Source organism: Aspergillus melleus (genome assembly GCF_016097325.1).
Source record: "Aspergillus melleus strain CBS 546.65 chromosome Unknown contig4, whole genome shotgun sequence".
NCBI lineage: Eukaryota > Fungi > Ascomycota > Eurotiomycetes > Eurotiales > Aspergillaceae > Aspergillus > Aspergillus melleus.
In genome coordinates this window covers 4,992,748-5,019,284 of record NW_025763373.1, presented here as the reverse complement: position 1 = coordinate 5,019,284, position 26,537 = coordinate 4,992,748, and the positions used below count along the sequence as shown (strand labels likewise).

General features: G+C 52.8%; 7 protein-coding genes across 7 annotated transcripts; all 7 read right to left on the bottom strand.

Moving 5' to 3' along the window:
* Positions 1-993: 993 nt before the first annotated feature.
* LDX57_008506 (uncharacterized protein) lies at positions 994-2,122 on the bottom strand (the record flags this gene model as incomplete). The annotated part of the gene is made up of 4 exons (XM_046090227.1): positions 994-1,710; positions 1,762-1,892; positions 1,949-2,015; positions 2,066-2,122. The coding sequence occupies 4 exons, from the start codon at positions 2,120-2,122 to the stop codon at positions 994-996; spliced, it is 972 nt and encodes a 323-aa protein (XP_045946200.1).
* Positions 2,123-2,661: 539 nt separating this feature from the next.
* Positions 2,662-4,018, bottom strand: LDX57_008505 (NAD(P)/FAD-dependent oxidoreductase; the record flags this gene model as incomplete). Its single annotated transcript, XM_046090226.1, has 3 exons — positions 2,662-2,802; positions 2,848-3,144; positions 3,194-4,018. The coding sequence occupies 3 exons, from the start codon at positions 4,016-4,018 to the stop codon at positions 2,662-2,664; spliced, it is 1,263 nt and encodes a 420-aa protein (XP_045946199.1).
* Positions 4,019-4,925: 907 nt separating this feature from the next.
* On the bottom strand, positions 4,926-6,137 carry LDX57_008504 (fungal specific transcription factor domain-containing protein; the record flags this gene model as incomplete). Its single annotated transcript, XM_046090225.1, has 1 exon — positions 4,926-6,137. The coding sequence occupies one exon, from the start codon at positions 6,135-6,137 to the stop codon at positions 4,926-4,928; it is 1,212 nt and encodes a 403-aa protein (XP_045946198.1).
* Positions 6,138-6,205: 68 nt separating this feature from the next.
* On the bottom strand, positions 6,206-6,898 carry LDX57_008503 (fungal specific transcription factor domain-containing protein; the record flags this gene model as incomplete). Its single annotated transcript, XM_046090224.1, has 1 exon — positions 6,206-6,898. The coding sequence occupies one exon, from the start codon at positions 6,896-6,898 to the stop codon at positions 6,206-6,208; it is 693 nt and encodes a 230-aa protein (XP_045946197.1).
* A 3,311-nt stretch (positions 6,899-10,209) lies between these two features.
* Positions 10,210-11,953, bottom strand: LDX57_008502 (cytochrome P450; the record flags this gene model as incomplete). The annotated part of the gene is made up of 4 exons (XM_046090223.1): positions 10,210-10,584; positions 10,644-10,966; positions 11,020-11,653; positions 11,735-11,953. The coding sequence occupies 4 exons, from the start codon at positions 11,951-11,953 to the stop codon at positions 10,210-10,212; spliced, it is 1,551 nt and encodes a 516-aa protein (XP_045946196.1).
* A 710-nt stretch (positions 11,954-12,663) lies between these two features.
* LDX57_008501 (uncharacterized protein) lies at positions 12,664-14,313 on the bottom strand (the record flags this gene model as incomplete). Its single annotated transcript, XM_046090222.1, has 1 exon — positions 12,664-14,313. The coding sequence occupies one exon, from the start codon at positions 14,311-14,313 to the stop codon at positions 12,664-12,666; it is 1,650 nt and encodes a 549-aa protein (XP_045946195.1).
* Positions 14,314-18,354: 4,041 nt separating this feature from the next.
* LDX57_008500 (MYB DNA-binding domain protein) lies at positions 18,355-26,313 on the bottom strand. The gene is made up of 2 exons (XM_046090221.1): positions 21,633-26,313; positions 18,355-21,558 (listed from the first exon to the last, which is right to left on the bottom strand). Exons 1-2 carry the CDS (start codon positions 25,845-25,847, stop codon positions 19,357-19,359), a joined length of 6,417 nt encoding a protein of 2,138 aa, XP_045946194.1. The 5' UTR covers positions 25,848-26,313; the 3' UTR covers positions 18,355-19,356.
* Between the last annotated feature and the right edge of the window lie 224 nt (positions 26,314-26,537).

The following is a 26,537-nucleotide window of genomic DNA, read 5'->3' as shown; positions in this document are numbered from 1 at the left end:
GGGTTGTTTCTGGACAAAAGGTCTCCAGAGAATTACCTCCATCTACGAAACAAATATCTCGCCTTGGCTCCATGCCTACTTCCGAAAGATTCCAACTACGCCCTAAACCAACCAACCCTTCGCCATCCGGATTTGTTTTCTCTAGTTTCTTCACGAATTCCACCTAACGGGATTCAGATCCAAACCCTAGTAACATCTCCATCTCACCCGACTCCGGCAGCATCTCTTATCTCATTAACTGGCAACACACAACGATTGAGTCATGTCTATTGATTGCAGTCTATTCTCGTATCTTCAGAAGCCCAAATGCAAAACAATCTCCTTAACTCAAAGAACCATTTCTTCCAGTAAACCATGAAGCTCTGACTTGCCCAGAGAAAGCGAAAGCCGCTGAATTTTATAACCAACATCTCCTATCATATTATTACCCCATCCTAAACAGCCACTTGAACAAACCACATCTCGAGACTCTTCGTGGCCCGATCCAACTTCCGTGCCAGAATCTAGTGGATAAGGCAGGGAGACAATGAAATAAAAATCTAATAACTCTAAAGCTATAGTCCGCATAATTGAACACTGATCTTACCTATCAAATACTAAAGACCTATCCTGACCAATCAATTTCACTGAAACTGAGCTTGATGGGTTCAAGGAGCAAGAGCAGCTATGATTTGACTTCAACAATATTGTAAATCATTGGCGTGAGCAAATCGGTAGTGTGAGCGAGGATAGCTGGATCAACAATAAGTAGTATAACAAGATAATCCAAAAGACTGCTAAGCTCAAGGGTACACTTATAGCCAGCGCGGAAGGTGATCAAGATGATATTTGTCTATTGGAGAAGGAATGGCTGTTTAGGGACCGTGAGTGAGGAAATTTGTTGATCTGACCTTTGGCGTTAGAATCAAGTCTACAGCCCCATTCAATTGATTGTAACAATACCCAGTCTTCGGCTAATCCTACATTATGGTGAAACAGCAGGGCAGCATGTCACTATACTTGGTTGTTCCGACCATGACTGGCTCCAAACGTCCTCGTCTGTCGATCAAAAGACGTACGATAGAACCACCACGCACAAGCTGCCACAATACCTAAGAAGAAATCCCACAGAGTCCAGAAACGCGGACTCGGGCCTCGCATGTTATTCAATAGGACATCCCCTCTCCAGTCCACGGATACATAGGTCTTGCCCTTCTCTACCCCGGCGATTATTCTTTTCGCAATGGCTCGAGCGGATGGAATCTTCTGCTCCAGCTCCGTGCGAGACAGGTTCGTTCCTTCAATTGTCTTGGTCAAATTGGGTTTATTGTCCTGTTCCTCGAGGAAAGCCTCGGTTATGAACGGTCCCGGGAAGCTGACGTGGACTTTAAACGTGTTGTCACCGTAGAGCAGAAGCTCCTGGCGCAGGGTATCTGCCAAAGCTCGAATCGCGACTTTAGTCGGTGTGTATGCGATGAAACCTGGGATGCCCAGGAATGCCGCCAGGGACGACGTGAGGAGGATATGACGCGGTGAGGGGGTGGGAGCGGCAGCGAGCCATAATTTCAGGCAGTATTGCACGATGAAAACGGTTGTATAGTAGTTGAGGTCTACACAGGACGTGATGGCTTCCGGGGAGATGTCGGCGAGAAATCCGACTTGCGTAGGGGTTCCGCCCGCGGTGCAGATGAGGATATCGGGGGTATGGTAGTGATTGAGAGCAGCATGGATCTATACACGATTAGCGAGTATCCCTTGCGATGGATATGCAGGCATAACTACCTCATCAGGTTTGGTCAAGTCAACTGGGATCGCATCGACGATCTGCTTCGAGTTGGTACACGCTCTCTGGACCTCTCCCTGCGTGTGCCGGAGGGCAGTCTCGGATCGTGCGAGCAACAGCAGATTTGCACCTATTGCTGGACTTAGTATAGATTGCGACAGGCCATGAATACCTGATTCGACCGACCCTTCGCAGCCAATTCCAACGCGAGTGCCTTCCCCAGGCCTCTCGATCCGCCTGCAACAAGCACGAGCTAACACCCGTCAGCAGGAAACTATAGGACAGAAATAGTGGAGAACAAACCTTCCCGTCGACCTCAAACTGGTTGTTCAACCCGAGGAACCGCCGGAGAAATGCCATGGTGATGTTGCCATGCACGCTGTAAGGATCTATTGACTGGGGCAGCCTGGGATAAATAAGACGCGTCGATGTTTGGGGTGCGAGAGGCCTCACGCAAGGGATGGAATGCAGCAGGAGCGATCCGCTGCAGGCATTGTGTCACCCATGGGTCATGACAGGTCATTTCGCGGCCATGATCGGCTAGACATTTGTGACTTCCTCGCGATCCTTGGGTCAATTCTGAATATGCCCGGGTTTATTGGCTGGCGGGCGGCCTCGGTCAGCTTGATAATTCAGTCCGCCTGAACCCTAATGCCCCGTCACGAAGATTACTTGGATCTCACGTTTCACCACGGCGCCTCTGACAAATTCATGTTACCCAAGGCTCATGGAATACGCGATCATTGCTTGTGAACAAAGCTCTTGTCCGGATTAGGGCTGATTATTCCAAAACTGACAAAGATCCCTACGGGTGCATACTTGGTCACAGGACAATAGTATATGTACAGAAGGCTGACCAAGCTTGTTCCTACTTGAAGCATATTTGCAAGATATGCAGGTTAATCCACCTTGTCTGTCTCGTCCACGAACGCCTTGGCTCCGAAGAATCGCCAGATCATGGGACTGTCCATCTCTTCGTTGCCTTTCATAGAGAGACTGATCTCCGCCGATCCGTCACTCATATACGCCACCGTTTTCGTCTGCGTCTGTTAGCACGGTAACAGTATGATCAATAGGATACCTACCAGGCCTAGTGTCAATTTCGTTGCGCCCTCCCACCAGCGATAATGATACTCGGCTTGCTTCTTAGACCGGATGGAAGCGACAATGTTGTTGGCGACATATTGTGCCTGCTCAAACGCCGAGCGCGCATTTCTAATACTGTTCAGTTCAATCACATCGCCTGCTGCATAGATTCGGTCTAATGTCGAATCAGCGAGCTGCAATGTAGGCCTAACCCGGATATGTCCTGACGCAGAGACCGACTTGGGTGACAGTGCCTGTATCAGAGAGGAATTCGGCCGTTGCCCAATGCATTTCGCCTGTTAATGTCAGCCTTATGCGACCCAGAATCGTGCAGTTTACACAGACCAAATAATCACAAGGGATCGTTTCCCCAGAATGTAACCGCACCGTCCCTGTCTCCTCGATGCTGTCGACATTGGCCCTCTCTCCCAATTTCACACTGACTCCGACATTCACCAACTCTTCAAACGCTCTCTTTGCCAGCGTCGGTCCGAAGTTGTCGTTGAGCAATGACTTCCGTGAATGCACTAACGTGACATTCTTCTCCGGATACCTTGACTTCGCGTCCCCTGCCAACTCAATTCCAGCTGGACCACCGCCCAGAACGACCACGTCTGTCGCAGTCATCAACCTATCTTGCTCGGTGGTCACAAGTTCCATGCCCTCTCTCTTCGTCGTCAATCCCACCCGAGATGGCAACGTCCCCGACGCGCCAGTCGCTATAACCAGATACTCAAAGTCGACGGCCTCGCCAGACCCCAACTGAACCTTCCCCCTCCCATCTTCATCCACTAGAATCTGTTCCGCCGTATCCCGCACCCACTCGTATGAGCCCCTCGGTACTGTCGACAAATATGATCCGTAGGGAATAAACGCCTTGTGCTCATGGCCCCTAACGACGCTAAATCGTGGCAACACCCACGTCACCTGGAGATGGGTATTCTTCTCAACGATTACGACGCGATAGCCGGTTGGTAAAGAACTAGCCAGGCACCGAGCCGCATGATATCCGGCAAACGAGGCACCAATGACGACGACGTTGTGCGGGTGTTCGACAGATCGGTAGGTCAGACGGTGGAGACGCGGCGAGAGGGCGAGACTGAGGTGTGTGTAGATTTGCTGGAAGGTGAGGCCGAGGGCCTTGCAGATTAGGAGTAATTCCGCCAGCATAGTGCACTTTTCAAGGTAACAGGTAAATCGGAGGAAGGAAAGGGGCGTAGTGCTTATGCCAATGTTTATATGGGATCGGACCCTCCGCGGACCCTGCTCGGCCGACCATCTTATCTGATCCGCTCCGATCGTCGGGCCTTATTCGGCGCTCTTTTGGACCGAGACCCCCGAGATCCTCCTATACATTTGATGTTAACTAACCCACAGGAAATTGTACTTAAATCGCAGTAGAGCTTCTCCGATCCGCAGTTGTCTTCTGGTTTCTGACTTCATTGTCTCATCTCACCACCACGAGGATGTACTCGTCTGAATGCCAGCGATTGGATAACTTCCTGCCTTGTACTCACCCCTGAACAGTTACACAGTCCTCCTCAGAGGGGATTCTTATATCCGAATTGGCCGACCGACTCGGACTTAGTCCGGGTAATATATTGTGAGTCGAATTGTCGCTTGTTCCAGAATACGACTAAGTTGATATTCTTTTCCGCCTGTTTTAACCTATCTTGGTAAGCTTTAGGAAATAGTCTACATGACATTTGTTACCTCGAAATTGTGCATTCCATATTATTCTCGATCATTCAATAGTTCTCTTAAGACCATAGTCACTGTTATGCGTAAACAGGGTTATGGTTTCGAAGATCATCTTGATAGCCCTGGTCATATATTCTTGAACCGCCCCGCTGGAGCTTGGTTGACAACATAATGGTGGGATATAAGGGTTTATATAATGATTGATGAATATTGCATGAAACGTGGTCCTCTACGGAGATTACGGTCAAGCTAATTAGAAAGGGAAAGGCTTGGAATTAGCAAATAGACCCTGCCAGCTTATTAGAGACGATCGAAACCATCCTCCTCAAAGAACCTGACAATAGTCAACCACTCCCGAACATGTTATACTGTCCAACTAAAAACAATCCTTCATCAAACTCGACAGCTCCCCTCCATAATCAACCATATACGCATTTCCACCTCCACGACCTCCCTGTTGCCATCCCAAATCCGACAGACCCTGTGGTCCCACGCCCATAATCTGATCCTCCAGGTTTCCGACCGCTTCGAACCACTCCATCAGCTCGCGGGTCATCTGCGCTCCATCCAGCGGCGAGTGACTATGCGTGCTAGTGGACATCGGAGGGTCGAATGAGTCTATTGTCGGTTCACTAGATCTTGCAGGGTTGTATAATCCAGGACCTGCATGTGTCTCCTCCTGCGGAGGGTGTTGCTGCTGATGCTGATGCTGATGTCCATGTCCATGGACATGCAACCCCAACTGAGGTCCCAATTTCCTCAAACTGCGAATAGACCTCCAAAGCCTTCTAGAGATATACGAGCGAGTAGAAAACCCCTTGACGAGTTCCAGCGCCATGTAGAACTCCTCCCTACAAGATCCGCTGAATTGGCTTGGCGTTTGAGCCACAGCCAGAAATAACACCGCCAGAGCGGAGACCAGGAACCAGTTGAATGCCACTTGTTGGAGGCGATAAATATCCGACGTTTCGTTGAGACGCGCGATGAAGCGGATCGTGTCTTTGGCGATGTTGACCACCGTTTGTGACTCGGATGGATACCGCATAATATGTGCTGCGGAATGCAGAACCGGCCGGTGGATGAGCATGCGCAGCTGGTTAGAGCGCAAGTAGAGCAGACAACGAAGGCGACGAATGCTCCGGGATTCATCCTGGTCGGTATGAGCAACGGGGTGGTGATCGAGACGCAGTGAGTCTGGAATCGCGCCGATCCATTGCAGGACCTGCCAGTTGAGGTAGTTCATCTCGTCTTTCCTGATCTCGTTGGTGTTGTTGAATGTCGAGATGAATTTCCACACTTTCGCGGCGATCCGACTGTATCGGATCATGACACGCAGGTAGGGCGTCTTCTCTTCCGGCTCGGGGAGCCAGGGATCAATATCTGTGTCTTCGAGGGAGAAGGGCATGCCTGTTCCAAAGCTCCAGCGTATGTCGAGGATGTAGATGGACCAGAAAAGTCGAAGCACTCGCTCGCGTCCTTCTGCCGCAAGGCCTAATTGAGTGAGTGTTTCTCGTCGATGTAGCCCTTTTTCCAGAGACATGCGCTCTACAATGCCGATTGTTCGCCATGCCAGAGTTTCTTCATCCATTTGGAAATAGAATATTGCCTGGAGTAGAAGTGTTATTATTGGCCTTGTCTAGACTCATTAACTTGCGGTCAGTGGCAACTCACCACTAAGGTCAGAAATATAATGCTTTTAATCTCCGGTGCCCCCCAGACACAATTATCCGCAACTTCTCGGACACTGTCGAATAGACGCATAGCCAACTCACTACTCCCGCTCGCCTCAGCCGTCAAGGCGCATGCAAACACCAGACGCAGGATATGCACATCATCACTGTCCAGCTCCCCGGTACTCTGCACGCCAGACCGCGAGCCATAAAGCACTTCAACCTGATGCAAAAGCTCCGAGAGATCCAGAACGGGATACATGATTCCCATCTCCTCCTCGTACACGCGACACAGTCGCAACGCTTCAGTCCTCCCGATCGTCCAAAGCGCATCACCACTTAGGAGGTTTAGACTCTTGTCCGGCGGCAAGGGAGATGATAGCGGAGATAGTTCTTGAGTCACGTATCCATCGGCATCTGCCTCTCCGTCTGCATCGCCTGCTTCATGCCGCTCCACGATCCCGCGACTCTGGAGACTTGATTTCGCGAGGTCGAAGCTAAACGCCGAGGTGGTAGGACCTTGGAAACAGTCCCTTCCTGCTGTCGACAAACGACGGAAAGATCGCTGTGACGCCACGACCGATTGGTTCGTCTCAGTCGACTGCGGAGGCGTGATGCCGGGATGACCCTCGGCGAGCAGATGCACAGCGGATGAAAGTGCTGTAATTTGCTCTTGCATGCTTCGCATTTGTTCGAAGAGTCGGTCAAGACCTCTAGTTCAACATTAGCTTCACAATCACGACCATTAATCGAATCGAAAACCCTACTGCTCACTCCCACCATCCTCCCTCCCTTTCTCCCCTCCCTCGACATAAACACACGCTAGTCTCTGCCGACCACACCGCTGACACGGAGTCTCGCCATTACATTTAATCTTCCGTCGCTTACACTCATTACTATATCCATTGAGGTCAATATTAGCTTAACTCGCATCAAGATAAACCGGCTCTCTAGACGCCACACCCGCACCAGTAAAGACGGTTGACTCAGGGCCAGAAAACAACATGGATCCGAAATAGGGCAATCCCATACCATGCCTTAGAGATATACTTCCGTCGACGCTTCCGCGGGCGGAGGGGGGAGGGGTGTTCTTCCGCATCAACTGCCGAGATGGTTCCGTGCTCGCTGTACCGGGCCTTGTGGGTTGCAGGGTTTTGCGAGGCTAGTGGAGAAGGAAGGAGAGATCGAGTCGGGTGTTCCCTGCCAGACATGTTTTCGTTCGAGGGAATTGTAATAGCCAAAGGTGGTTTGGTGGTTGGAAAGTCCGGGGAAGCGACGGGACAAGGGGCGTTTTAATCCGCGGGGGCGGAAGAGGCGGCGGAACGTTCCGCGGTCGGGGTTGCCTCAGGTGGCACTTACGTCAACAGAAGTCTACTTTTACTAGAGACAATTGAAGTGTACATTGGACACTGAGAGGCCATATTAGTGGCGGACCCGACCACCCACCGCCTTTCGCCGGTGGGTGGTCGGCAGCGTAAAGGAATTTGCAGCGTAAAGGAAGAATTTGAAGCAATTTGAAATATCTCAACAAAACACGTAAAAAATTAATAAAATGCAACTATTCAACGTATTCCTATACTAATTCTCTTTATTTGAAGCAGTATTTTGACCTTCAAAAACGAACGGTGGTGGAGAGGTTCCAAACGCTTCTTTATATGCTTTGATCGCCTTTTTCTGCTTGCTCGCCTCTTCCTTCGCTTTACGATCGGAAATCGATCGATTCGCATCTTTGACGCTCAATATACCAGTATCTCGAAGCCTTGGAATCTCTCGTTTACTTGTTTTGCGGCGACGAAAAGCCTGAGTTGCTGTAATTCGTTTGATTGTGGTGTTGAGATTCGCGAGTTCTTCCGCTTGAAATTTTGAATAATGCAGTACGCGTTGAAAGCCTCTACGAAGCTTTGGAATGAGGTCCACGGAATCTATAATTTTAAAGAGCTTTTTCTCGCTTTTCATAACATCTTAAGCGCTTTTTAAAGGCGTATTTTCAATGCTTGAAGAAGAGAGGTTTGGGGGAAGCGTAATCTCTCCGTATACGCGAAGATCAGGCGCTGAGATCTCTGGAAGCGATGATAAAGTCTTTTTAATTGTTTCAATTTGAGCAGATCCATCAGGAGGGAAGATACCGCGTTCTTTAAAGGTTTCGCGAATGATTCATGGATAAAAAGCCTTTTTGTGTGCTTCAGCGATATTATGTAAAAAGTTCGATTTATCTCCCGGTTTTTCACTCCACTGCGCAATGCGATTATTCAACGTTTTAAAGTGCGTTTTGTAAGCGAGAAAGGGCTTTCCATCAAGCAGTTGGCAAAGATGAGTCGTATGAGATTTAAAATAAAAAGGAAGAATCTCGTAGATCTCGCAAAGTTGTATAAATTCAACGGTCTTGTGAATTGTATGACCGTCAAAGATAAGCACACTTTTTTCTCCTTTTTTCAAGCGATTTTCAGTCGAAGTTTCTTGATGAAATTTGTGAAGCCAATCAATTGCTAGCTGATCGTTGACATAGTCTTTTTCTAAGACTGCAGTATAAAAATTTGGCAATTCTTCATCATACCAATTCTCCATAAATTTCTTGCCTTTAAAGATAAAGAGCGGCGACATACTTCAATCATCCGCTACAACACATTCAAGTGCTGTAATGATCTCGAAATGTTCGGATTCAGAAAGATCAGGACATTCTTTATGTTTGTTGATGACTTTTTGACGCTTTTCAATTCTTGGTTGAAAGCCGTATTTGTCGAAATTGTATACAAATCGTGGCGGAAGAGATTTGACGATATTCGCGAGTTGATTGTATCAAAATTGCAAAACTCCAACATCTTCAGTTTCAATCTTTTTTATTTCTTTTGTTTTTTGCGTCATTATAACCAATTTGAGGTCCGGAGGGAGTCTTTTCACGAAACGATATACCCACGATCGATTGACGCTTCGCTCGGGATTGATGCGTTTAACTGTGAGATTTGTTCATTCTTCAATCATCGAGATAATGACGGAAAAATGAAGATCTTGCATTTTTGTAATTCAATGGATTAAAACAGTCTCTTGATACTGATCGAGAGTCTTATTTGAAAGGATTCGAGCACTGTGAGGGCCTCGTTGATCGTAAATGCGGTCATGCAAAGTGCGGTAAGAAACGCCAAATTGCCGCGCGATCTTCGCGATAGAGAGATTTTTATTGTGCTGAACGAATTCAACGGCTTCATTTACGCGTTCATCGCGAATTTTAGAGGATTTAGACATATTTGGTGGTTGGTATGGCTTCAAAAAGGTGTTTTATTGAAATTCTTCCTTTACGCTGCAAATTCCTTTACGCTGCCGACCACCCACCGTCGAAAGGCGGTGGGTGGTCGGGTCCGCCACTAATAGTTGGTAACTTGATGTTCCACACTTTCCCACCGGTTGAAACCCGAAGGCAGAATTGGCTTACTAGATCATTCATTGCCCTTTTAGCCTTCGTTTCAAAAACTCCTGGGCACTAACTCTCTCTACAAGCCGGACAATTAAACGAGCGGTTTGTCCGAATTTCCGAATCGGAAATCTACTAGATCTGTCTTTTGACTTGATAGACTTGACATCTCGACAAATAATGTTCGAAAGAGTCGGGGTGAAGGTGGTAGATAACTTGTGGAGTTAATCGTTTATTAGCGTCCAAGACACATAGAGATAATTGTAGGGTGGAATGGATCTACCTAATTCTAGGAATCGCCCTTTGACCATATTCTCTCGCCATGCAATGATACGGATGTTTCTCACATGAGGCAGTCGACAAGAGTCGCACCCCGTTTCCTTTATAGCCCGTAGCAAGGCGGAAGAGAAGAATGTGTAACTAAATATAGTAATTATTCAATCTCAAAAGTAAGCGTTAACTATACTCAAGTATAGCTAGTTAAGGCGATGCTCCTTACGAATAGACCATATGATAATATATTTCTGTTCTATGATAATCCTACTAATATATACAAAATCCACCCTCTATCAAAGAAAACCTTATCAGAGATCCTTCGTTCGCTCATCACTCTCTGCAATCCACCTCGTCAAGCTCTTTGGATCCCTCGCCTGGAATCCCACCTTGAACGGTTTCGGTTCCGTCGTCAACGCCGTCGGGATGGCATTGCACTCGATAGCGTCCAAGATCGGCTGATCGGCTCGATCCTTGGGCGGAGACATTTTGAACGCCGTAATAAGGCGGATATACGCCGTGTAGAGCTCACGGTTGGCCAGGTGTGAGCCGGCACACATGCGAGAGCCGGCGCCGTAGCCGTAATGAGGCGTGCCGGCACCCTCAGTCTGCTCGAGGTATCGTTCGGGGATAAATTTGTGAGGCATTTTGAAGTGGTCCTCGTCATAGTCCGCTGCCCAAGCGTTCTGTATGATCGTTAGTGTGACCGTATGTAGACCTCAACGCTGGGAGGGGGTTATCGGACCATGAAAAAAGTAGTCCCTGCAGGGATCTTCGCGCCGTTATATACAATTTCCTTAGTGCTCTCCCGCGGCAGACAGATCGGAATGACAGTCCAGAATCGCAGTGTCTCTTTGACCAGGGCAGTCACGTAAGGCACTTTCTCTTCCACGAGACATTTTTCCCACGCGTCGCCGTCGGGGTAGACCTCCATGATTTCGTCGTACGCCTTCTGTTGGATTTCCTGACCTTCTTGGGAGGCCAGGTACGCAATGCCCATAATCAGGTTACCAGGGACAGTGTCCAGCCCGGCAGAGACCATAGTCAGACAGATGGATTTCACCTCGGCTGGTCACACGGTTAGCAGCGGGCATGCATATGAGTAGGAATGAGCCAAATACCATCGTTCAGCTTCGCCTCCGGATCCTTGAGAATATTGCCTGTGATACACGGCTTATCCGTTCCCTTCTCAATCCGATCTTTCAATATGCCCAACAGATAGGTCAAGTATTTATCTCTCCGGGCACGGAACTCCTGCGCCTCACGGTTCATCTTGGGCAAGATCCGCAACAAGGGAATATAATCCTGCCAGTTATTACTGGTACTCCGGAAATTGGACACCCCGCGTTCGACGTCCACGATTTCCCTCAGCAGCTGGTCATCCACGTTGCCTTCGATGCGGAACCCATAGTTCAGCGTCAGACTTGTGTTGAGGGCGAATCGCTGGAAATAGGCCGTGGGATTGACGTCGACCGTGCCACCCTTGCTGTCCTTGAAGAGTTCCTTGATGCTGGAAGTCGCTTCCAAATCGATGATCGGCATGTAAGATTGCACTGCGGGTCGGTTCAGCGCTGTAGCGGCGGCCTTGCGGCGTCGTTTGCAGGACTCGTCCCAGGGAGAGGTGCCGATGGTGAAGCCCTGCGAAGTGGAGACGACGCTGTGGAAGGTGTGGAAGGTTGGGCGCGATACGAGAGCCGATTGGTCTTTGATCCAGAGCTGTTTGACGGAGTCGAAGCTGTTGGCAAAGATGACACGCTGGAACAATGTTAGCGGGCGACTTTACATTGCGCTTCGTGACACTTCGGCACTGCTTAAAACACCACTAACAAAACGTACCCGATTTCCCATGCGAACCTGGAACACCGGGCCGAACTTCTTCGCCCATGCTCCGGCCACCGTCGCGTGCTTCTCGCCCAGTTGTAGCAGATTGCCAAACATAGGCACCCCGGGGATTTCGGGGATGCCTTTGATTTTAGGAACGTCCGTCCGATTGAGGTAGCGAATAACGAAGAAGACGACCGCGATGGCGGCGATCGCAAGGGTTTGTAGTGTCATGGTGAGTGGAAGGTAAAAAACACAATTCTATCGGTCGCCGTCTGCTGAGACTTCCCAGAATTTTCAAAGGAAGTGTGCATGAAGTATGCAGGGGTGCGGCCAGCACAACACCCTTATATACCTCACCGGTACCGAAACAAGACCTCCTCACGTCTCCGAGGATGACCTAATAGCACACGCGGTTGAATTGCGCGCCCATCCACGGTAGATTTCCGACTGTTTTGTGTCACTTTGCCTTCAAACGCAGCCAGTCGCAGCAGACGTGATCGACACGGGTGGAGAACCGCACCCCGCACTGTTTTGAAGCCACCGACGCTCAGGGCCAGTCATCGGGCCTGGAATAGGCCAGGGTGGTGCATCGTTGCGAACTATGGGCGTCGTCATTGGCCTGTTCTCGCTTCGGGCGACGTTGTTGTGGAGAAGATGAGGAAGTGCGGACGTCGGAAGGTTCGTTCCGCGTTGGCGGCTGCTCGCGGGGAGGACGGAAAGACGCGGCGTTTCCGCGGTGAATAACCCTTTTTACATGAATCTGCAAATTAACATGAATATCGGTAAGATTTCGGCTATATACAGTAACTAATATGATCATAACAGGGTATCGTTACTGAGAAATGCAGTCCCGCTCCTTTATGAGCTCATCATCCCTCTTCTCCATGCCAATCATAATAACATCATTAAACATGAACAGAAAATTATGCAAGCCAAAACCTCTACGCTGGGTATGGCTTCTCAGACTCACTGATATGACTGACCCGACGGCCGGCATGCAGCTGCCGGTCGGCCTCCAGCGTCTGCGCGAACTTGCTACTCTTCCGAATCTCTGGTCCCTTCCAGTAGAAAATGTAGATGGGAATAGTGACGAAGATGGCTAGGCAGCCCAGAATGGTACTGGCCCACTGCAAATGGAACTTGCCGCCGATGTTGCTGTACATGGGAGTCGCGTACATAGCGGACAGTCCGGCCAGGAAGTCTCGTGCGAACCCATTGCCTCCCGTGGCCGACGCTGAATACGGTCCGTAGGCAGCCACCATGTAGTCAATCGTGGCCATATAGATACCGTAGTTGGCGATGGCGATCAGGAAGACAAACACTAGAGGGACGATCCAGTGCATGTAATCTGGCCCCATCGAGGTCCAGGCGAAGCCGAACAGACCTATCGTCTCCAACGGGGCAATAAATAGCAACAGAAGGAGACGCCGCTCGGGCAGCCGGGAGGCATTTCCATGCTTTTGTCGGACCCTCCGTTGACGCCAGATATCGGGGAGAAAGATCCCGTAGGCAACAGCATATCCGATGATAATGGCACAGAAGCACAGACCAATCTGGAGAGGGGTGAAGTCATATTGTTTGAAGACAAGGTTGAAGGATTCAATGCAGGTAAAGATCAGGGCATCGGAGAAACCAGAGAGCAGAGACAGGAAAAGCACGATGGGCTCCCGGAGGAACATCTCGAAAGGTCGGCGCCACACGTGCAGGACCTCCTTCGCATCTAGTCGAGGCTTTTTCAACTCGTTGGGACCGTACACGTTAGGGTCTTCGCCGGACTTGCGACGACGCTTGGCCTCGCGGTCGATGAGGATGGTGGAGCGGGTTTCGCAGACAAGGAAGAAATGCATCAGCTGGGTCACGCCGCCAAAGATGAGCTGGATCCAGAAGTTCCAGCGCCAGTCCAGCCACTGTTGGATCATTCCGCCGAAGATGGGCCCGATGGTGGTTCCGCCAACCGAAGACAAGACCACGTAGGCGACGGCGAACCCTTGCTCATCGGGTTCCCACATATCAGCCGTCATACCGAGAGTGACCGAACCGCCGGCCGAGCTCAAGCCGCCGAGGAAACGGCCGACCACGATGGTCCCGAAGTTGGGCGCCAATGCGCAAGGGATTTGCCAGATGTTGACCAGGAACAAACTGGCCTGCATGATGGGCCATCGGCCAAACTCTTCGCTCCACGGAGCCCACAACTCGCACCCGAAGGCATATGCCACCAGGAATATCATCTGTCCCACCCTCGCAGCCTGTTCGCTGATCTGGAAATGTTCGGATAACGGTGTGACGGCGTTCGGGTAGACGCTGCTGTTGAAGTTCATGGACATCTGCACGGTGAAGATGACGGTGAGGATAGACCACTTCTTGTACCAGGGAAAGCAAAAGCCCAGATTGTCGTAGCAGTCATCTTCGGTAAGCTCTCGCTTCCCGTCCCCGCGAAACTTGCCATGTTCTTCACTATCATTGTCGGACTGGCCGGCGTGTTCGGCATGTGTGTTGGCTGGCAGACGAGACGGACTGGTGTCGGGAGCCTCTTGTTTCTTCTTCTCCAACTCCACGTCGGATTGTTTGTTGGACATATCGTCAGCGCCCATGACAGGCGAGTGGGTCGTTGCAATTCCTTCTAGAGCAGGGGTATAGATGATCAATTGGAACCCACGTTATGTGGCGAAGGGCAAGAAGATCGATTGTATCAAAGGTTAGAGAAGAATCGGAACAAGCAGGGGAGTGATAAAAAGGTTGGTCGATGGAGAAAATAGAATGGAGAACTGTCCAGGAACAGAAGCAGACATCCTTATATACCACCTGTTCCGGGCATCAAGAGCCATATCCTCGTATCGATCTAGGGGATGCATTAGGAAGCCCACGGCTGCACGACGTCATGGCTCAACTCGCCGGCCAGTCTCACGGACTCTCCTTCCCCGGCCGAATCCCCACACCGTCAGTAGATCTGACTCTGAACCGGTTGCTCTCCGCACTTTTCGATCCATGTATTAACGACCCCACCGTCCATGCATAGAATTCAACCCGACCCTCCAGCGTGTACAACCAATGAACGCCTGCGTGCAGACCAGAGAAGAGCAGAACAGACTGACTCGCGCAGATCCGCCACCGTTGCAATCGTACATCAAACTGACCAGGGACGACGGATGGGCTACACAGTGTCGCGCCAATGGGCGGCAGAGCGCTTGTCGGGCGGACCGAGAAAGGCAACCCGGCCAGTTAGCGCCCAATGGCCCCCGGCGAGTGACGCAACGAGGAAGCCAGATGGGCAGTGCCAAATCCGGTTTGCATTCCAGGCCTACCGCTGCGTGTGCGAGCGACATCTCAGCCGTATTCCCTCGTTTGGTGATTGGCATCATCCCACCAATGCGGTCTATGACATCATCGCTGGACCTGATGGGCATCTTGTGGTCCTGCGTACACTGTTTTGAGTAACTGGTGCCATAACAAATGCACAACTTGACATTCATTACTGATCTGAACTTGTTGCCTTCCATTTCGGTCCTCCCTTGCCTTGGGTGACACCTGTCGCTCGGCTAAATCTCTCCGGTATGGTCAAGGTTCTTCCCCTTGTCTCCCATGCTTTTTGTGGTTTCTCCGGTGTACGATGTACACCTTCCAGAAATTTTACCCCGTAGGACTCGTGACGTGCATGACTATCGTGGAGACTAGTAGTTGTTTAGTCCGGAGACTCTCGGCCGACCGTCGCTGCCTTCATGCCTGGCCCATACCCGAGCCGAAAACGTCTCGGCCCGGCATTTTCCACCACCGCGTGCAGCATGCCGAATGGGGACGTTAGGTTACTGGCCGGTTAACGGGGTAAATTGGGCTTCTCGTGTGTCGAGATGGATGCATTTGGAATCTGGCTTCATCCAAAATCAGGTTATGATGTCTTATGCCCAGTCTTACTTGCGGTTGATCCTCCCTGCGCCGATGGTCCCTGCAGTCCCCCGTGCTCACGTGATACTCCTCCCTTTTCTCTTCCTCTTCGCGCTGGTGTTGCCAAATCACAACACTGTTCTCTAACTTTCATTCCCATACTACCAGGCAGAATCACTTGTACAAATGCAACATTATCAAGTCTATGAAACGTTGATAGTCGGTCCCACTCGCTACCGGACTGCTACGGAGTTATGGCCGAAGGTAAACGAGGTCCGCATAAGACTCGAGGCACGCTAAGACCCACCGGCCTGCTCGCTCTGGTTTCTTGGAGCACGTTACAGTTGCACGCTTGTCTTGCGCTTGACGATTGCTCTCGTACGTATTCCGAAATACGCAGTAAGCACTATCTTCACTGCCCGCTTGTGGATCATACTACTCCGTGCTATCCATATGATTTATGACGTAGATCCTGATACGTGCTTCAACCTCGTTGAGCATCCTATCCGTGTCTGCGACTAACCAAACATGTGACATTGATCAATCGCCACACGGTCTATCAAAGTAACGGCTGCAACCAGTCGTAACCGGATACCGCCTGTTGCCTCGGGCCGTGGGATGCCTTCGCAGGCTGAGTTCGCCGATTGAACGGGGAAATTGCGCGAGGGACAGCGTCGATAATGTTCGACTCGTGTTTCCATCCAATCACACATGGCACCCTGCATCAGAATCCAATTGTGGGCTCCTACATGCAACCAACAAGCGACAAGTCACTTATCGAGCATTCCTTGGTCAACATCATTTCCTACGCGGTCCAACCATTCAAGGGTAGCATAACCCTATCAGGGACACGGGACGGAAGTGATCGTCTCGGGTTTGACGGAATCCTAAGTACCAACGGTAGACTTCCCTGCTGGACCCGAATGGAACGTCGCGCGGGATGTTACAGTCGGCTCGTTCGGGCAGTTGAATACAACACGGATAATGTCTGGTACCGGCCTTTCCTGGCGCCCTTCCTAGCTAGTCATCAACCACATCCGTTCGAAAGAGGGAAATTTCAATGGCCAAGTATTTGCCCATCGAGCCATGGACGAGTCTGTACCTTAATTGGTTAGCTTCGACTTCTACAATTCCATGAGAGTCACTAGCTGCTCCTTGCAAAACTCACTCCCTTTCCTGAAATATTATCTAGTAGATAATAACATATTCGGACGCCCTGAGACAGCCTAAAATTTTTCCAACCATATCCGGATCAAGCGTAATTGCAAGACTTCTTGTTTCCAAAAAGGCCGTTCTGTTCAACGCTGGGATTTTATCATCCTTACCGTCTAGTCTGTTTGATCGCGGGCATGTGTCTTGAATAGGCTCAAAAATATATAGCAACTTTAGTGGGTCTTGGATAAACAATCCACTCCATGTATTTCCAATCAGATAGTCTCAATATGGATCTGCTTTTAATTCAAAGGACTCACAGAAATGAATTTAATGCACCCCGCATCCCACGATCCCGTAACACTTACAAAACAGTACACTCCAACGCCGATGAACCAACTCGGTCAACAACAATGATGATGAGCAAGAAACAAGAGAAACTCAAAAGAGTGCAAATGTGAGATAAAACGGCAAAAGCAAAAAGGCCAGTATGGAACCCCCAAAACAACCGTCTAACCCCAATCCAAAACCCCAGAAACACCGAAAATGCATGCACCCCTTCCAGTATAATCCATTCTCATCACCACCAATACTACCCGGAAGACCAAACTATTTACCGCCTGGAACATAATGATGAAACGTGATCCGCTGCGTCCGGTCCCCTCCCTGTCCTGAGCGGCCCTTCGCGGCACCAGTCCACGGTCTTCGGCGTTTATACGCCCGGTTCAGGAAACTGTCGTCGAGATCGAGGCGTCTTTTACCTGGTGGGATTGGATGGGCGTCTCTGGGGGCTGGGATGTCTATGTGTTTCGCGTTAGTATTGGCTCATGGGTTGTAGAGTATGTGAAAGGAAGACATTTGCCAATATAATCGACGAACGGAGATGCAACGAGGTGTAGAGATAGAGAAGGGGGAAGATCATACAATACACCACTCCTGCCTGCCCCTGCCCAAGTGCATGACCCTGCGAAGAATCATGCGCACTACCCAACCTCGACCCCATCTCATATTCACGTTGATAAACATCCTCCCCACCGAGCCCATACCCATCCTGCCCTATGCGCCTTCTGACGGACGAATCTCTCGAAGCGAGTAACCCCGGGATCGCAGAATAGGGGACTCCTCTTCGCAGGGCGTCACGAAGGAGGGCATGTTCTTGACGTCGTTGGTCGAGCTTCGCTTGTTCGAGGGTTGTTTTTAGTTTTTCTGTTCGTGAGGGTGTAAAGGGTTGCTGGTGGTGGTATGAGGAGGGTATGTAAGCTGGCGGATATTGATTTTGACTTTGGCTTTGACTGGACGAGGAATTGGAATATGTATGCGAGAGAGAGAGCGAAGACGACGACGAAGGTGACGGGGAAGGCGAAGGCGAATGTATCGGGAGGTGGTGGATGGGCGGCAAAGTTGGATACGGATCCATGGTGGTGATGGCGAGTGTTGACAATTAACGGAGGGAACTGGTAAGGCTGAAGAAAAAAGCTTTCTTGGCTCGAACGGGTGTGGGTAGGGGAGGGATATAAACAGAAATAAAAATCCATAAAAGACCAGATAATGCTTAGGGGGGGAACGGTCCACCGGGGCTTGATAAGAAGGATAATTTATTTCTCTGCTATACTACTCGACACTACAAACAACTAGTCAATAACACCGAGACCAATGCCCCCTTGCGGAAAGGCACGAGAACAGACCGTAGGGTTACAGCGGGAATGCAGCAAGGCTGCAATATAACGACGGAGGAAGCTAATCTCGCAACATCCGTGCCGCTAACGGACTCCTCCGTACTGTATAGGACTAGGATCTCGCGATGCTCGGTGAGAGCTGAGACATAGCCCATTCCAAGTTGACAACAGTCTCAAAACAGAGCAACTCGACAACGAGAAACAAGCTCCACCTCGCAGCTCGTCTGCCGCGCCCGAGTCAACACTGGAACCCAATATCGATTAATTGGAACCAGATCCTCCGTGCCCGGGCAGAGGGGAAGCGATCAACGGGACGAGATTGGACCTTGACAGCACGGAGAAGGGCCTGGTTTCAGCCGGTTCCATCTGAGACGCTGTTGGCCGACGTACTGGGCCTCTCCACTTTTTGTTCGCAGCAGTGGATGCCGAAGAGGAAAGGTTGGTGTCAATAGTGGGCCACTAGCGACTTAGTTCGTTGGAACTTGGAACTATTTCTGTAGGGCGGACGGATCCAAGACGGAGATTTGGGATCCGCCGCAGGGCTGAAGGGCTCGAGGCAAACTCGCTTGGGGTCCGTTGCAGGGCATGGGATTGGTGCCAATGTGTTCTTCCGTTGGAATCATCTACTAAGGTACTGTACAACTACATACATGAATCATAAGAGATGTCTCCGCATCCCTCTTCCCACCCAAACTTGGGGGAAAAAAATACCCCCGATAATCAACAAGACAAGGTGAGAAATAAGAGTGGAATCTTCGTCAGGAGAAATCAGAAGGAAAGACAGAATCGAAGAGGAATATAAATGAAAGTCGTTTTGAATGTAAAGTACACGGGAACAATCCACATCCCACATGGTATCCACATATGCAAAATCCCAGAAATGCAGTGAAAATACTAACAATGATATGATGACTCTTGAATGAGAATCTATCGGGGTGGGTGTTGTGGTGTCATTGGTACGGGGAGTGACCCAGCATTCGACCCCTGACTATAAACTCGATGGTGACCGTGACCGGGGTTGCCACCGTCGCCCAAGACGCCAGGCCCAGGGCGCGCCTGCAAGGGGTGAACGGCCCCAACTGCCGGGGCTGGTCCGCCGGGAGCATAGCTCATACCGCCCGAGGGATTCGGCTGCAAGATCGCCGGCGGCGTGTAGGAGCGACCCATGGGCATAGCCTGAGGGGGCGGACCGGGTAAGCCCGCTACACGAGGCGCTTGAGCTTGCGGAGGGGGAGTGCTATGACCATACTGTGCGCCCGCGTATCCGAGGGCAGACCGATGAGCTTGCTGTTGATGCGCTCCGCTCACCATCGTCTGCACATGTTGCTGGTACGTTTGGTGGCTCCCCGGATGCTGCTGACTTGGGATAGTCATTGGCACCGGCGTTGGAGGCGCAGGCGACGCATAGGACGCCGTTGCGGGCGTCTGACGAGACGTGACCCCAAGCAGATTGGCGGGCGACTGGATCGGGGTCGGGGGTCCTTGTCGCGTCCCATACGCAAGGTTGCTGTTACGCGACGTGGGTGACCCGATGGCCGACCGCATCATTGGGTTCTGTGCAGTCATTTCACGAGAGCTGGCAGCGACTGCCTGCGCGTGTGAGGCCGACGACGGCGCGTAGGCAGAGGCGTGGTACGACGACGGACGGTGCGAAGGGGCCGGCGAAGGGGTCGGAGCCGGAGATGGGGCTGCGAGATTCGGCAGGGCGTGGGCGGACACGGTCTGGTTGGAGGCGTAGGGGGAGAAAGGTGGCTGAGGGGGGAGTGTTGAGGCAGGACGATTGTTTACCTGTTGGTGAGGAGTGGGCTGCTGTTGCGACTGCTGGCCTCGCGGGTCAAACCGTGCCATCCAGTCGTTATTGGCCGGTCCGGCAGAGCTGCCCGGCGCAGGAGCATAAGTTTGATAATCAGAATACGTACGAGCCGGCGGCAAGTACGGGCTCTGATGGGGGTAGGTGGGAGCATTCTGCTGAGGCGTCGACATAAGAGGTTCCTCCTGGCGGGGGCCGGATGGCGGTTGAGAAAGGGACGGTTGCACACCCGTGTAAACGGGCCGTGACGGCGACGCAGCATTGCCCGGAGTGCTCAACGCAGCTTGATCGCTGGCAAACCTCTTGCGCGGCTGGGGCTCTTCGGGCTCATCGTTGAGAATGCTCATGATGTTGGACCGTTTGGCGGGGACTTGACGAGGAGCCTCGGGAGGTTCCGATGGAGGAGGCCCAGCTCGAGGAATTTCCTTGGGAGGTGACAGAACCGGCGGTGGTTGCGCCATGCCCACAGGGTGTCCAGGCAGAGTGTAGTACGACCGTTGGCTAATTGGATCGTGCCGCATGGTATGCATTTCTGGTTCTTGTCTCTGCAGCGACTGCACGGGAGAGCTAGGGGGCTTGGTAAGACTGGGTTGGCGAGAATGAGAGGGCGTTGGAACCAATGAAGGCTGAGGTTGAGCTGGCAGATAGGCGGGCTGTGATGGGGGCATAGCACCCTGCGCGGTGACAAGAGGTGATCCGTGTGCATCAATGTTGGACGATCGGAACCCTTGGGCGTGTAACGACTCCATGCGTGCAATCTCTGGGGCGGACACCGGCGCCTGACGAGCTGTAACCGGCGCCTCTTGGGGCCGAGTCGTGGTATGAGACATGACAGTGGCTGGAACTTCGCGCCTGTCATCGGGGAAATAACCCATACGAGGGCCGGACATACGTGAAGGTACCCCAGCTTGCGGACGAGCCGCCCGAGTGGTGTCCTCGGCGAGAATTGGTCCGGGTGCAATGGGCGCACTGCTGGCCTGCGCAAGGGGCGGGTATCTGTTCACGTTGCGCTCCTTCTCTGGAGGGGGACGGGCTTGCAGAGGCACTGGCTGTGCTGAGGTCGGCGGTGGAGCTGCATGCTTGCTTTTCGGCGCCGGTCGCGTCTCATCCGTGTCAGATGCGGTATCAGTCTGCGGTGCCAGAGGCCGGGGAAGAATAATGGAGGATGGCGTGGCTTCATAGCGCCGCTTAGAAGCGAAGTTGGGCACAGGCAACGGACCCGTGCGCTCACCGCGCGCCTTCTTACTCTCTGCATCTGCAACAACGTCCTCGAAGTCCTTCTGCCCAGAGTCAATCCGACGCTGGAAGTAGTTTTTCACCTGCCCAAAGTGTTAGTCAACCTTCGTTTGGGACTGTATGGGGGCATTTTGTCTTCTGTCTCTGGTGCGCTTACCATTACGGTGGTTTTCGTCTTCATGAAATTGGAAATGCCCTCAAAATCACGACCAAAATGGGCCAGCAACAGGGGGAAGTCGCGCTGTTCCGGAACGGACCAGTAGCTGGTCGGTTGCAACGAGCCGTAACCGACCTCTTGTCGGGTGGCGGTCGGGGGCTCTTGTTCGCCCGATTCAAAGACGTATACGCCTTCCTTCTGCCGACCTCGACCAGATTTGGCGCGCGGAGGTGCTTCCTGGGGCTCCCGCTCCGTCGGCTCCCGAGCTCGCATGATTGCCCCATCATGTGTACCATCCATGGATGGTTCGGGTATTTCTGGCTTGGGGACGACTGGTCCCACAGGGGGCGTGGCCGATGGCGGCGGTAGGCTAACGTTGAGTGGCGGCTCGGGAGGTGCGGGCTGCGGCATTTGTGGCTGTTGTTGCTGCTGTTGCTGTTGCTGCTGCTGCTGTAACTGTAGCTGCTGCTGCTGCTGCTGCTGCTGCAATTGTTGTTGGGCAGCTTTTCCTCTTCGACCTCGTGATCCGGGACCAGCACGACCGCGTCGACTAACTGTCCTCTCGCCTTGCTCTACTTCCTTAGATGCATTTCCGCGTCGACCGACGGTGGACGGATCCGTGTCGGCAGACGAGTCCCCGAATGTTGGCGCGGCAGCACGACGAGGACGACCGGTGTCTGTGACGGGAGGCGGGTCTTCCTCGCCTTCGTAATCCGGCTTGACGACGCCCAAGTCGGCCATGAGAGCGTTGGACTTGGGTCGAGCGGATCGTCGGGCACGGCCACGGCGGCTCCACCGCTTGTTCAGTTTCGCCTTGTACTTGATCTCCTCCTTCGTCAGGTAGTAATGAACAATACACTGCTTGAAATCTCGGCCAGGCAAAGATTCGGCAATCTTGCCCCATTTCTTAGGATGCGCCATGAAAGCGTCAGTGAAGACCTCGTGCTCCTCAGGCGTAAAATCGTTGCGTGGGGGCAGGAAGCCAAATACGGCTCTAGCGTTGACTGGCTCGACGATATTATTTGTATCCATGTAAATTCGTGCCTTGGCCTCGGCCGCTTCGAGCATTTCCGGGATGACAGCCTCCCGGGTGAGATCTGGCTGAGCGGTAGCTTTATTGCCGCGGCGCCGCTCCAACTCCTCCTGTGCTGAGATCTCTGACGCTCGAAGCGCATTCTGGAAATCCAATTCACTGTTACCCTTGAACCGTCTACCCTCCGCAGTTGTGGTAGGCGTGACCACAATTGGAGGGGCAGGTGGCGTAGCTGGTGCGGGAGATACCGAAGGTTTCTCCTTGGCTGAGTCAAGTTCAGACACGTTCAATCGCCAGGGCTTGTAATAGTGTAGGTATTCTTCCCGAAGGGAGGCGTTCTTGAGTGCAATCTCCTTGTTGCGTTTCATCAATTCAGAACGGAAGACGTCTCTGAGCGACTCGTACAAAGCATCATTCTCGTGACAGACCTCGAGATCGGACAGCGGAGTCGGTGGCCCGGAATGCAAAAATGGTAGATGGTCGACAGCTACGGGTTCGGCTGGGGGCAGCGAACCTGGCGCGGCTTTAACCAGCAACTCAGATTTTTCGGCGTCTTTTTCGGATTTGGGTTCCACTGGAGGAACGACAGGTTCCTCGTCAGCGATTTGAGGCTTTGTTTCAGGGGCCGGAGGAGTTGGTGCCTTCTCGGGTGTCTTCTCGGGGACCACGTCGTTGGCTATCTGCCCAAGCAATTGAATCCGCATCAGTAGCGCCACGACAGCCGGGTCTTGCAACGGAGGCGGGGGGAGATCAGCCCGGAACATGTCCATATCCTTCTCAAAGATCCGCTTTCGTTCTTCGAGATAGTCTTGTGTGAAAACGACCTTGTCATCTTCTTCCTCATCACTAGATCGCCCAAAGTCCGGAATAATCACATCCGGCTTTTCTTCAACGGGCTTCTCTATCGGCGCCGGCGTCTCCGCGACGGCCCGCGGAGGGCTTATATGACGCGGCTTCGGTTGCCTGGGAGAATCGGGAGAAACACGAGCCCTCGAGGACGGTATATCATCCTCGGGTGCTATCTCCCCAGCTTCTAAATCCATCATGTTGTCATCGATCGACATTCGATGCTCCCTTTTGGGTTCATGACTGATCGATGGCGTCCGCTCTTTTCCATCCACAGCCTCACGATCGGGAATCGACGTAGAGGAGGGACCCGACGGGGGACGACTGTAGCCAGGGCGGACCCATTGTTTGTTGCTTTTAGGCGGCCCTCGTGACACAGAAGGCCGTTGCTGTAGGGCCCGCGGGCCGGTGGGGATGCTTGACGAATGCTGCATACGGGGAGATGTATGAGGCTCAGGAGAAGATGCCAGACCCGCAGAAGACGGTTTCCTATTACCATCCACAAGGCTAGTGACAGAGCCGGCCTTGCTGGCGGGTGATGTCTCTCCGTGAAGCACAACGGTGTCCTTACCGGTCATTGCAGCGGGCGCCGTGGGCGGCGACAGCTCCGGTTGCCGTGGGACATGAACCGAGGCTGGTGGATGAGGCTTCGACGCACGAGGTGTGGGCTCGTAAGGTTTGTTCGAAGCGTCCAGGGCATCATCACGTCGAATCCGTTGCTCTAGCGCCAGTTGCGAAGAGGGCCTTGTCGCCTTTGGGCCCGTGGGTGGTTGAATGGGGCCACGTTGAGGAATATCATCGTGCTCCTTCTCTGGCCGTGGGAGGGATGGAGGGACCGAAGCCGCATCAACGGGTGGCTTATCCGCGGGCGAGTCGGGGATAGGCGCCGTGACCGACCCAAAGGCAGGCACCTGCGGGGCTGGCGGAGGAGGAGATCGTTTGACAGCCGGCGGCAAGTCTTTCGGGGGATCTGAACGAGGGGCAGAGGCGACAGCAGTGGCGAGAGCAGCAGGGGCGGGAGTGGTAGCCGCGATGGGGGCTGCCGCAGGAGCAGGAGGAGCAGGGGCAGGAGAGACAACGGGAATATCTGCGCGAGGAGCCGTAAGAAGAACAGGAGGGGGAGGAGCAGGAGGAGCAGAAACAGAGGCAGGAACAGGAGCAGGAGGAGGAGCAGGAGCAGCAGGGGTCTCGTTTCGTTCAGGCTCTCGGCGAGGGTCAGTTGCAGACGGCTTGCGGGGCGGTTCGGGGCCTGCATGATCGGGAATCCGCTCGGACAGTGCGGGGCCGGCATGTCCTGCAGCCGGGACGGATGACGATACAGACGAAGTGCTCGGAATGCGATTTTCATTGCGATTAGGAGGCTGGTCTCTCTTCCAAGAATCCAACGGCGGTCGGTCCCGATCGTCGCGCTCTATTCGTCGATCCAAGTCGTCGCGGCGGTCGAATCTGTCGCGGCGATCCAGCTCTCGGTCTCGTTCGCGGTCGCGTCGGTCAATCTCTCGATCCCGGTCGATGGCCCTCTCGCGATCTCGTTCACGCTCTCTATCTCGGTCTAACAGGCGATCCCGGTCACGATCACGATCCCGTTCACGATCTCGGTCGCGTTCGCGGTCACGGTCACGGTCACGATCACGCTCGCGGTCGCGATCTCGCTCACGCTCGCGGTCCCATCGCCCATCCCTCGACCTACTGCGGCGGCGGAATGAATCACGGTCATCGAGATAGGGCATACGGCCTCGGCCGCGTCCAACTTCCCAGTCACCCCGGCCTCGACCTCGCATGGGACCGCCGCGTGGGTGGTGACTGGGACCGGAAGACGGCACGTCGGCGGTGGCGGACGAAGCCGACAAAAGACTGTCTCTCGATCCACGTCGCATGCGAACTAGATCAGGATCGCGGCCCAACGGTTCTCTCATATCACGGAAATCACGAGGTGGTGGCGGAGGCGAACGGGAGCGACCACGGCCAAAGCCGACTCGCGGTTCTCTGGGGTCGAAATCTCGGTCGCGGCGGCCCCAATCGCGGTCCAGGTCGCGGCGGAACGGGGGCGGGCCATCGCGGAGATCTCTGAAATCTCGATCTCGGTCGCGATCCCTGTCTCGTATATCTCTGTCTCGATCGCGGAAGTCGCCGCGGCCCGTATAGCCTCGACCTCGACCGCCAAAGGGCGCGCCGCGAGGGTGGTCAATCAAGGCCTTGGGGCCCCGGGGGGGCTCCCTCGACAGGTTCACATCGTCGGAGCCACGAGGACCGGCAGGAGGCCTACGGTCGCCGAATCGGGGCGGCGAACGGTCACGGGAATTGAACCCGGACGATGGGGGATATCGTGAAGACATCACCAGACCATGCTAAATAGCGCGGGAACGGGGAACCTGGCAGAGAGCCTGCAACGAATTAGTTCCGGGGAAGACAGGAGACCACCAAAAAGAGCGAATGGATGAACTAATGGTGAGATAAGGAAGAACAAGAGCCTAACAGGAGGAAAGAACGAGCCAAAAACCCCAAAAAAGTCAGATGGGCGGCGAGGACGACGGGCCAAAGGGAGAGACAGCGCAAAGACGAGGAACGGCAGGTGGGGTCCACGTGACCTTGAAAGCGTGGAAAGCACGGGCCACCGGTGAGTGATGAGATAAGCAGCTAGGCCCGATCGGGACGGGTGGCAGCGGGGAGGTGATTGGCCCAGACGGGCTTAGCGGCAGCCACTTGGCGCGGGCGTGTTTCAGAAGAGTCAAGGAAGACTACCTTCTCCGTACGCAGTAGTAGAGAGCAGTAGGGAGTACTGTACACCGGAGGTAGGACGAGACAGGCAGGAGGGGAAGGGTTGGGAAGTCAGGTGAAGCATCCGAGACCAGGGAAGTGGTCCAGGCAAAGGCAAAGGCAGCATGAAACATGACCCAATCCAGGTTATCACAAAAAAGGAAAGAAAAGGAAAAAAAAAAACCGAAAATAAAACAAATAAAGCAAATAAAACAAAAAGAGAAAATAGAAATCCCCGCACCTGTTGAGACGGCGCAACGTGTCACCGA

Excerpts from the sequence above, each read along its gene's own strand:
- LDX57_008500 (XM_046090221.1), bottom strand. The coding sequence starts at position 25,847 with ATGTCTTCACGATATCCCCCATCGTCCGGGTTCAATTCCCGTGACCGT. Across the intron at positions 21,559-21,632 it reads AGACGAAAACCACCGTAATG|GTGAAAAACTACTTCCAGCG; the intron begins GTAAGCGCACCA and ends CACTTTGGGCAG.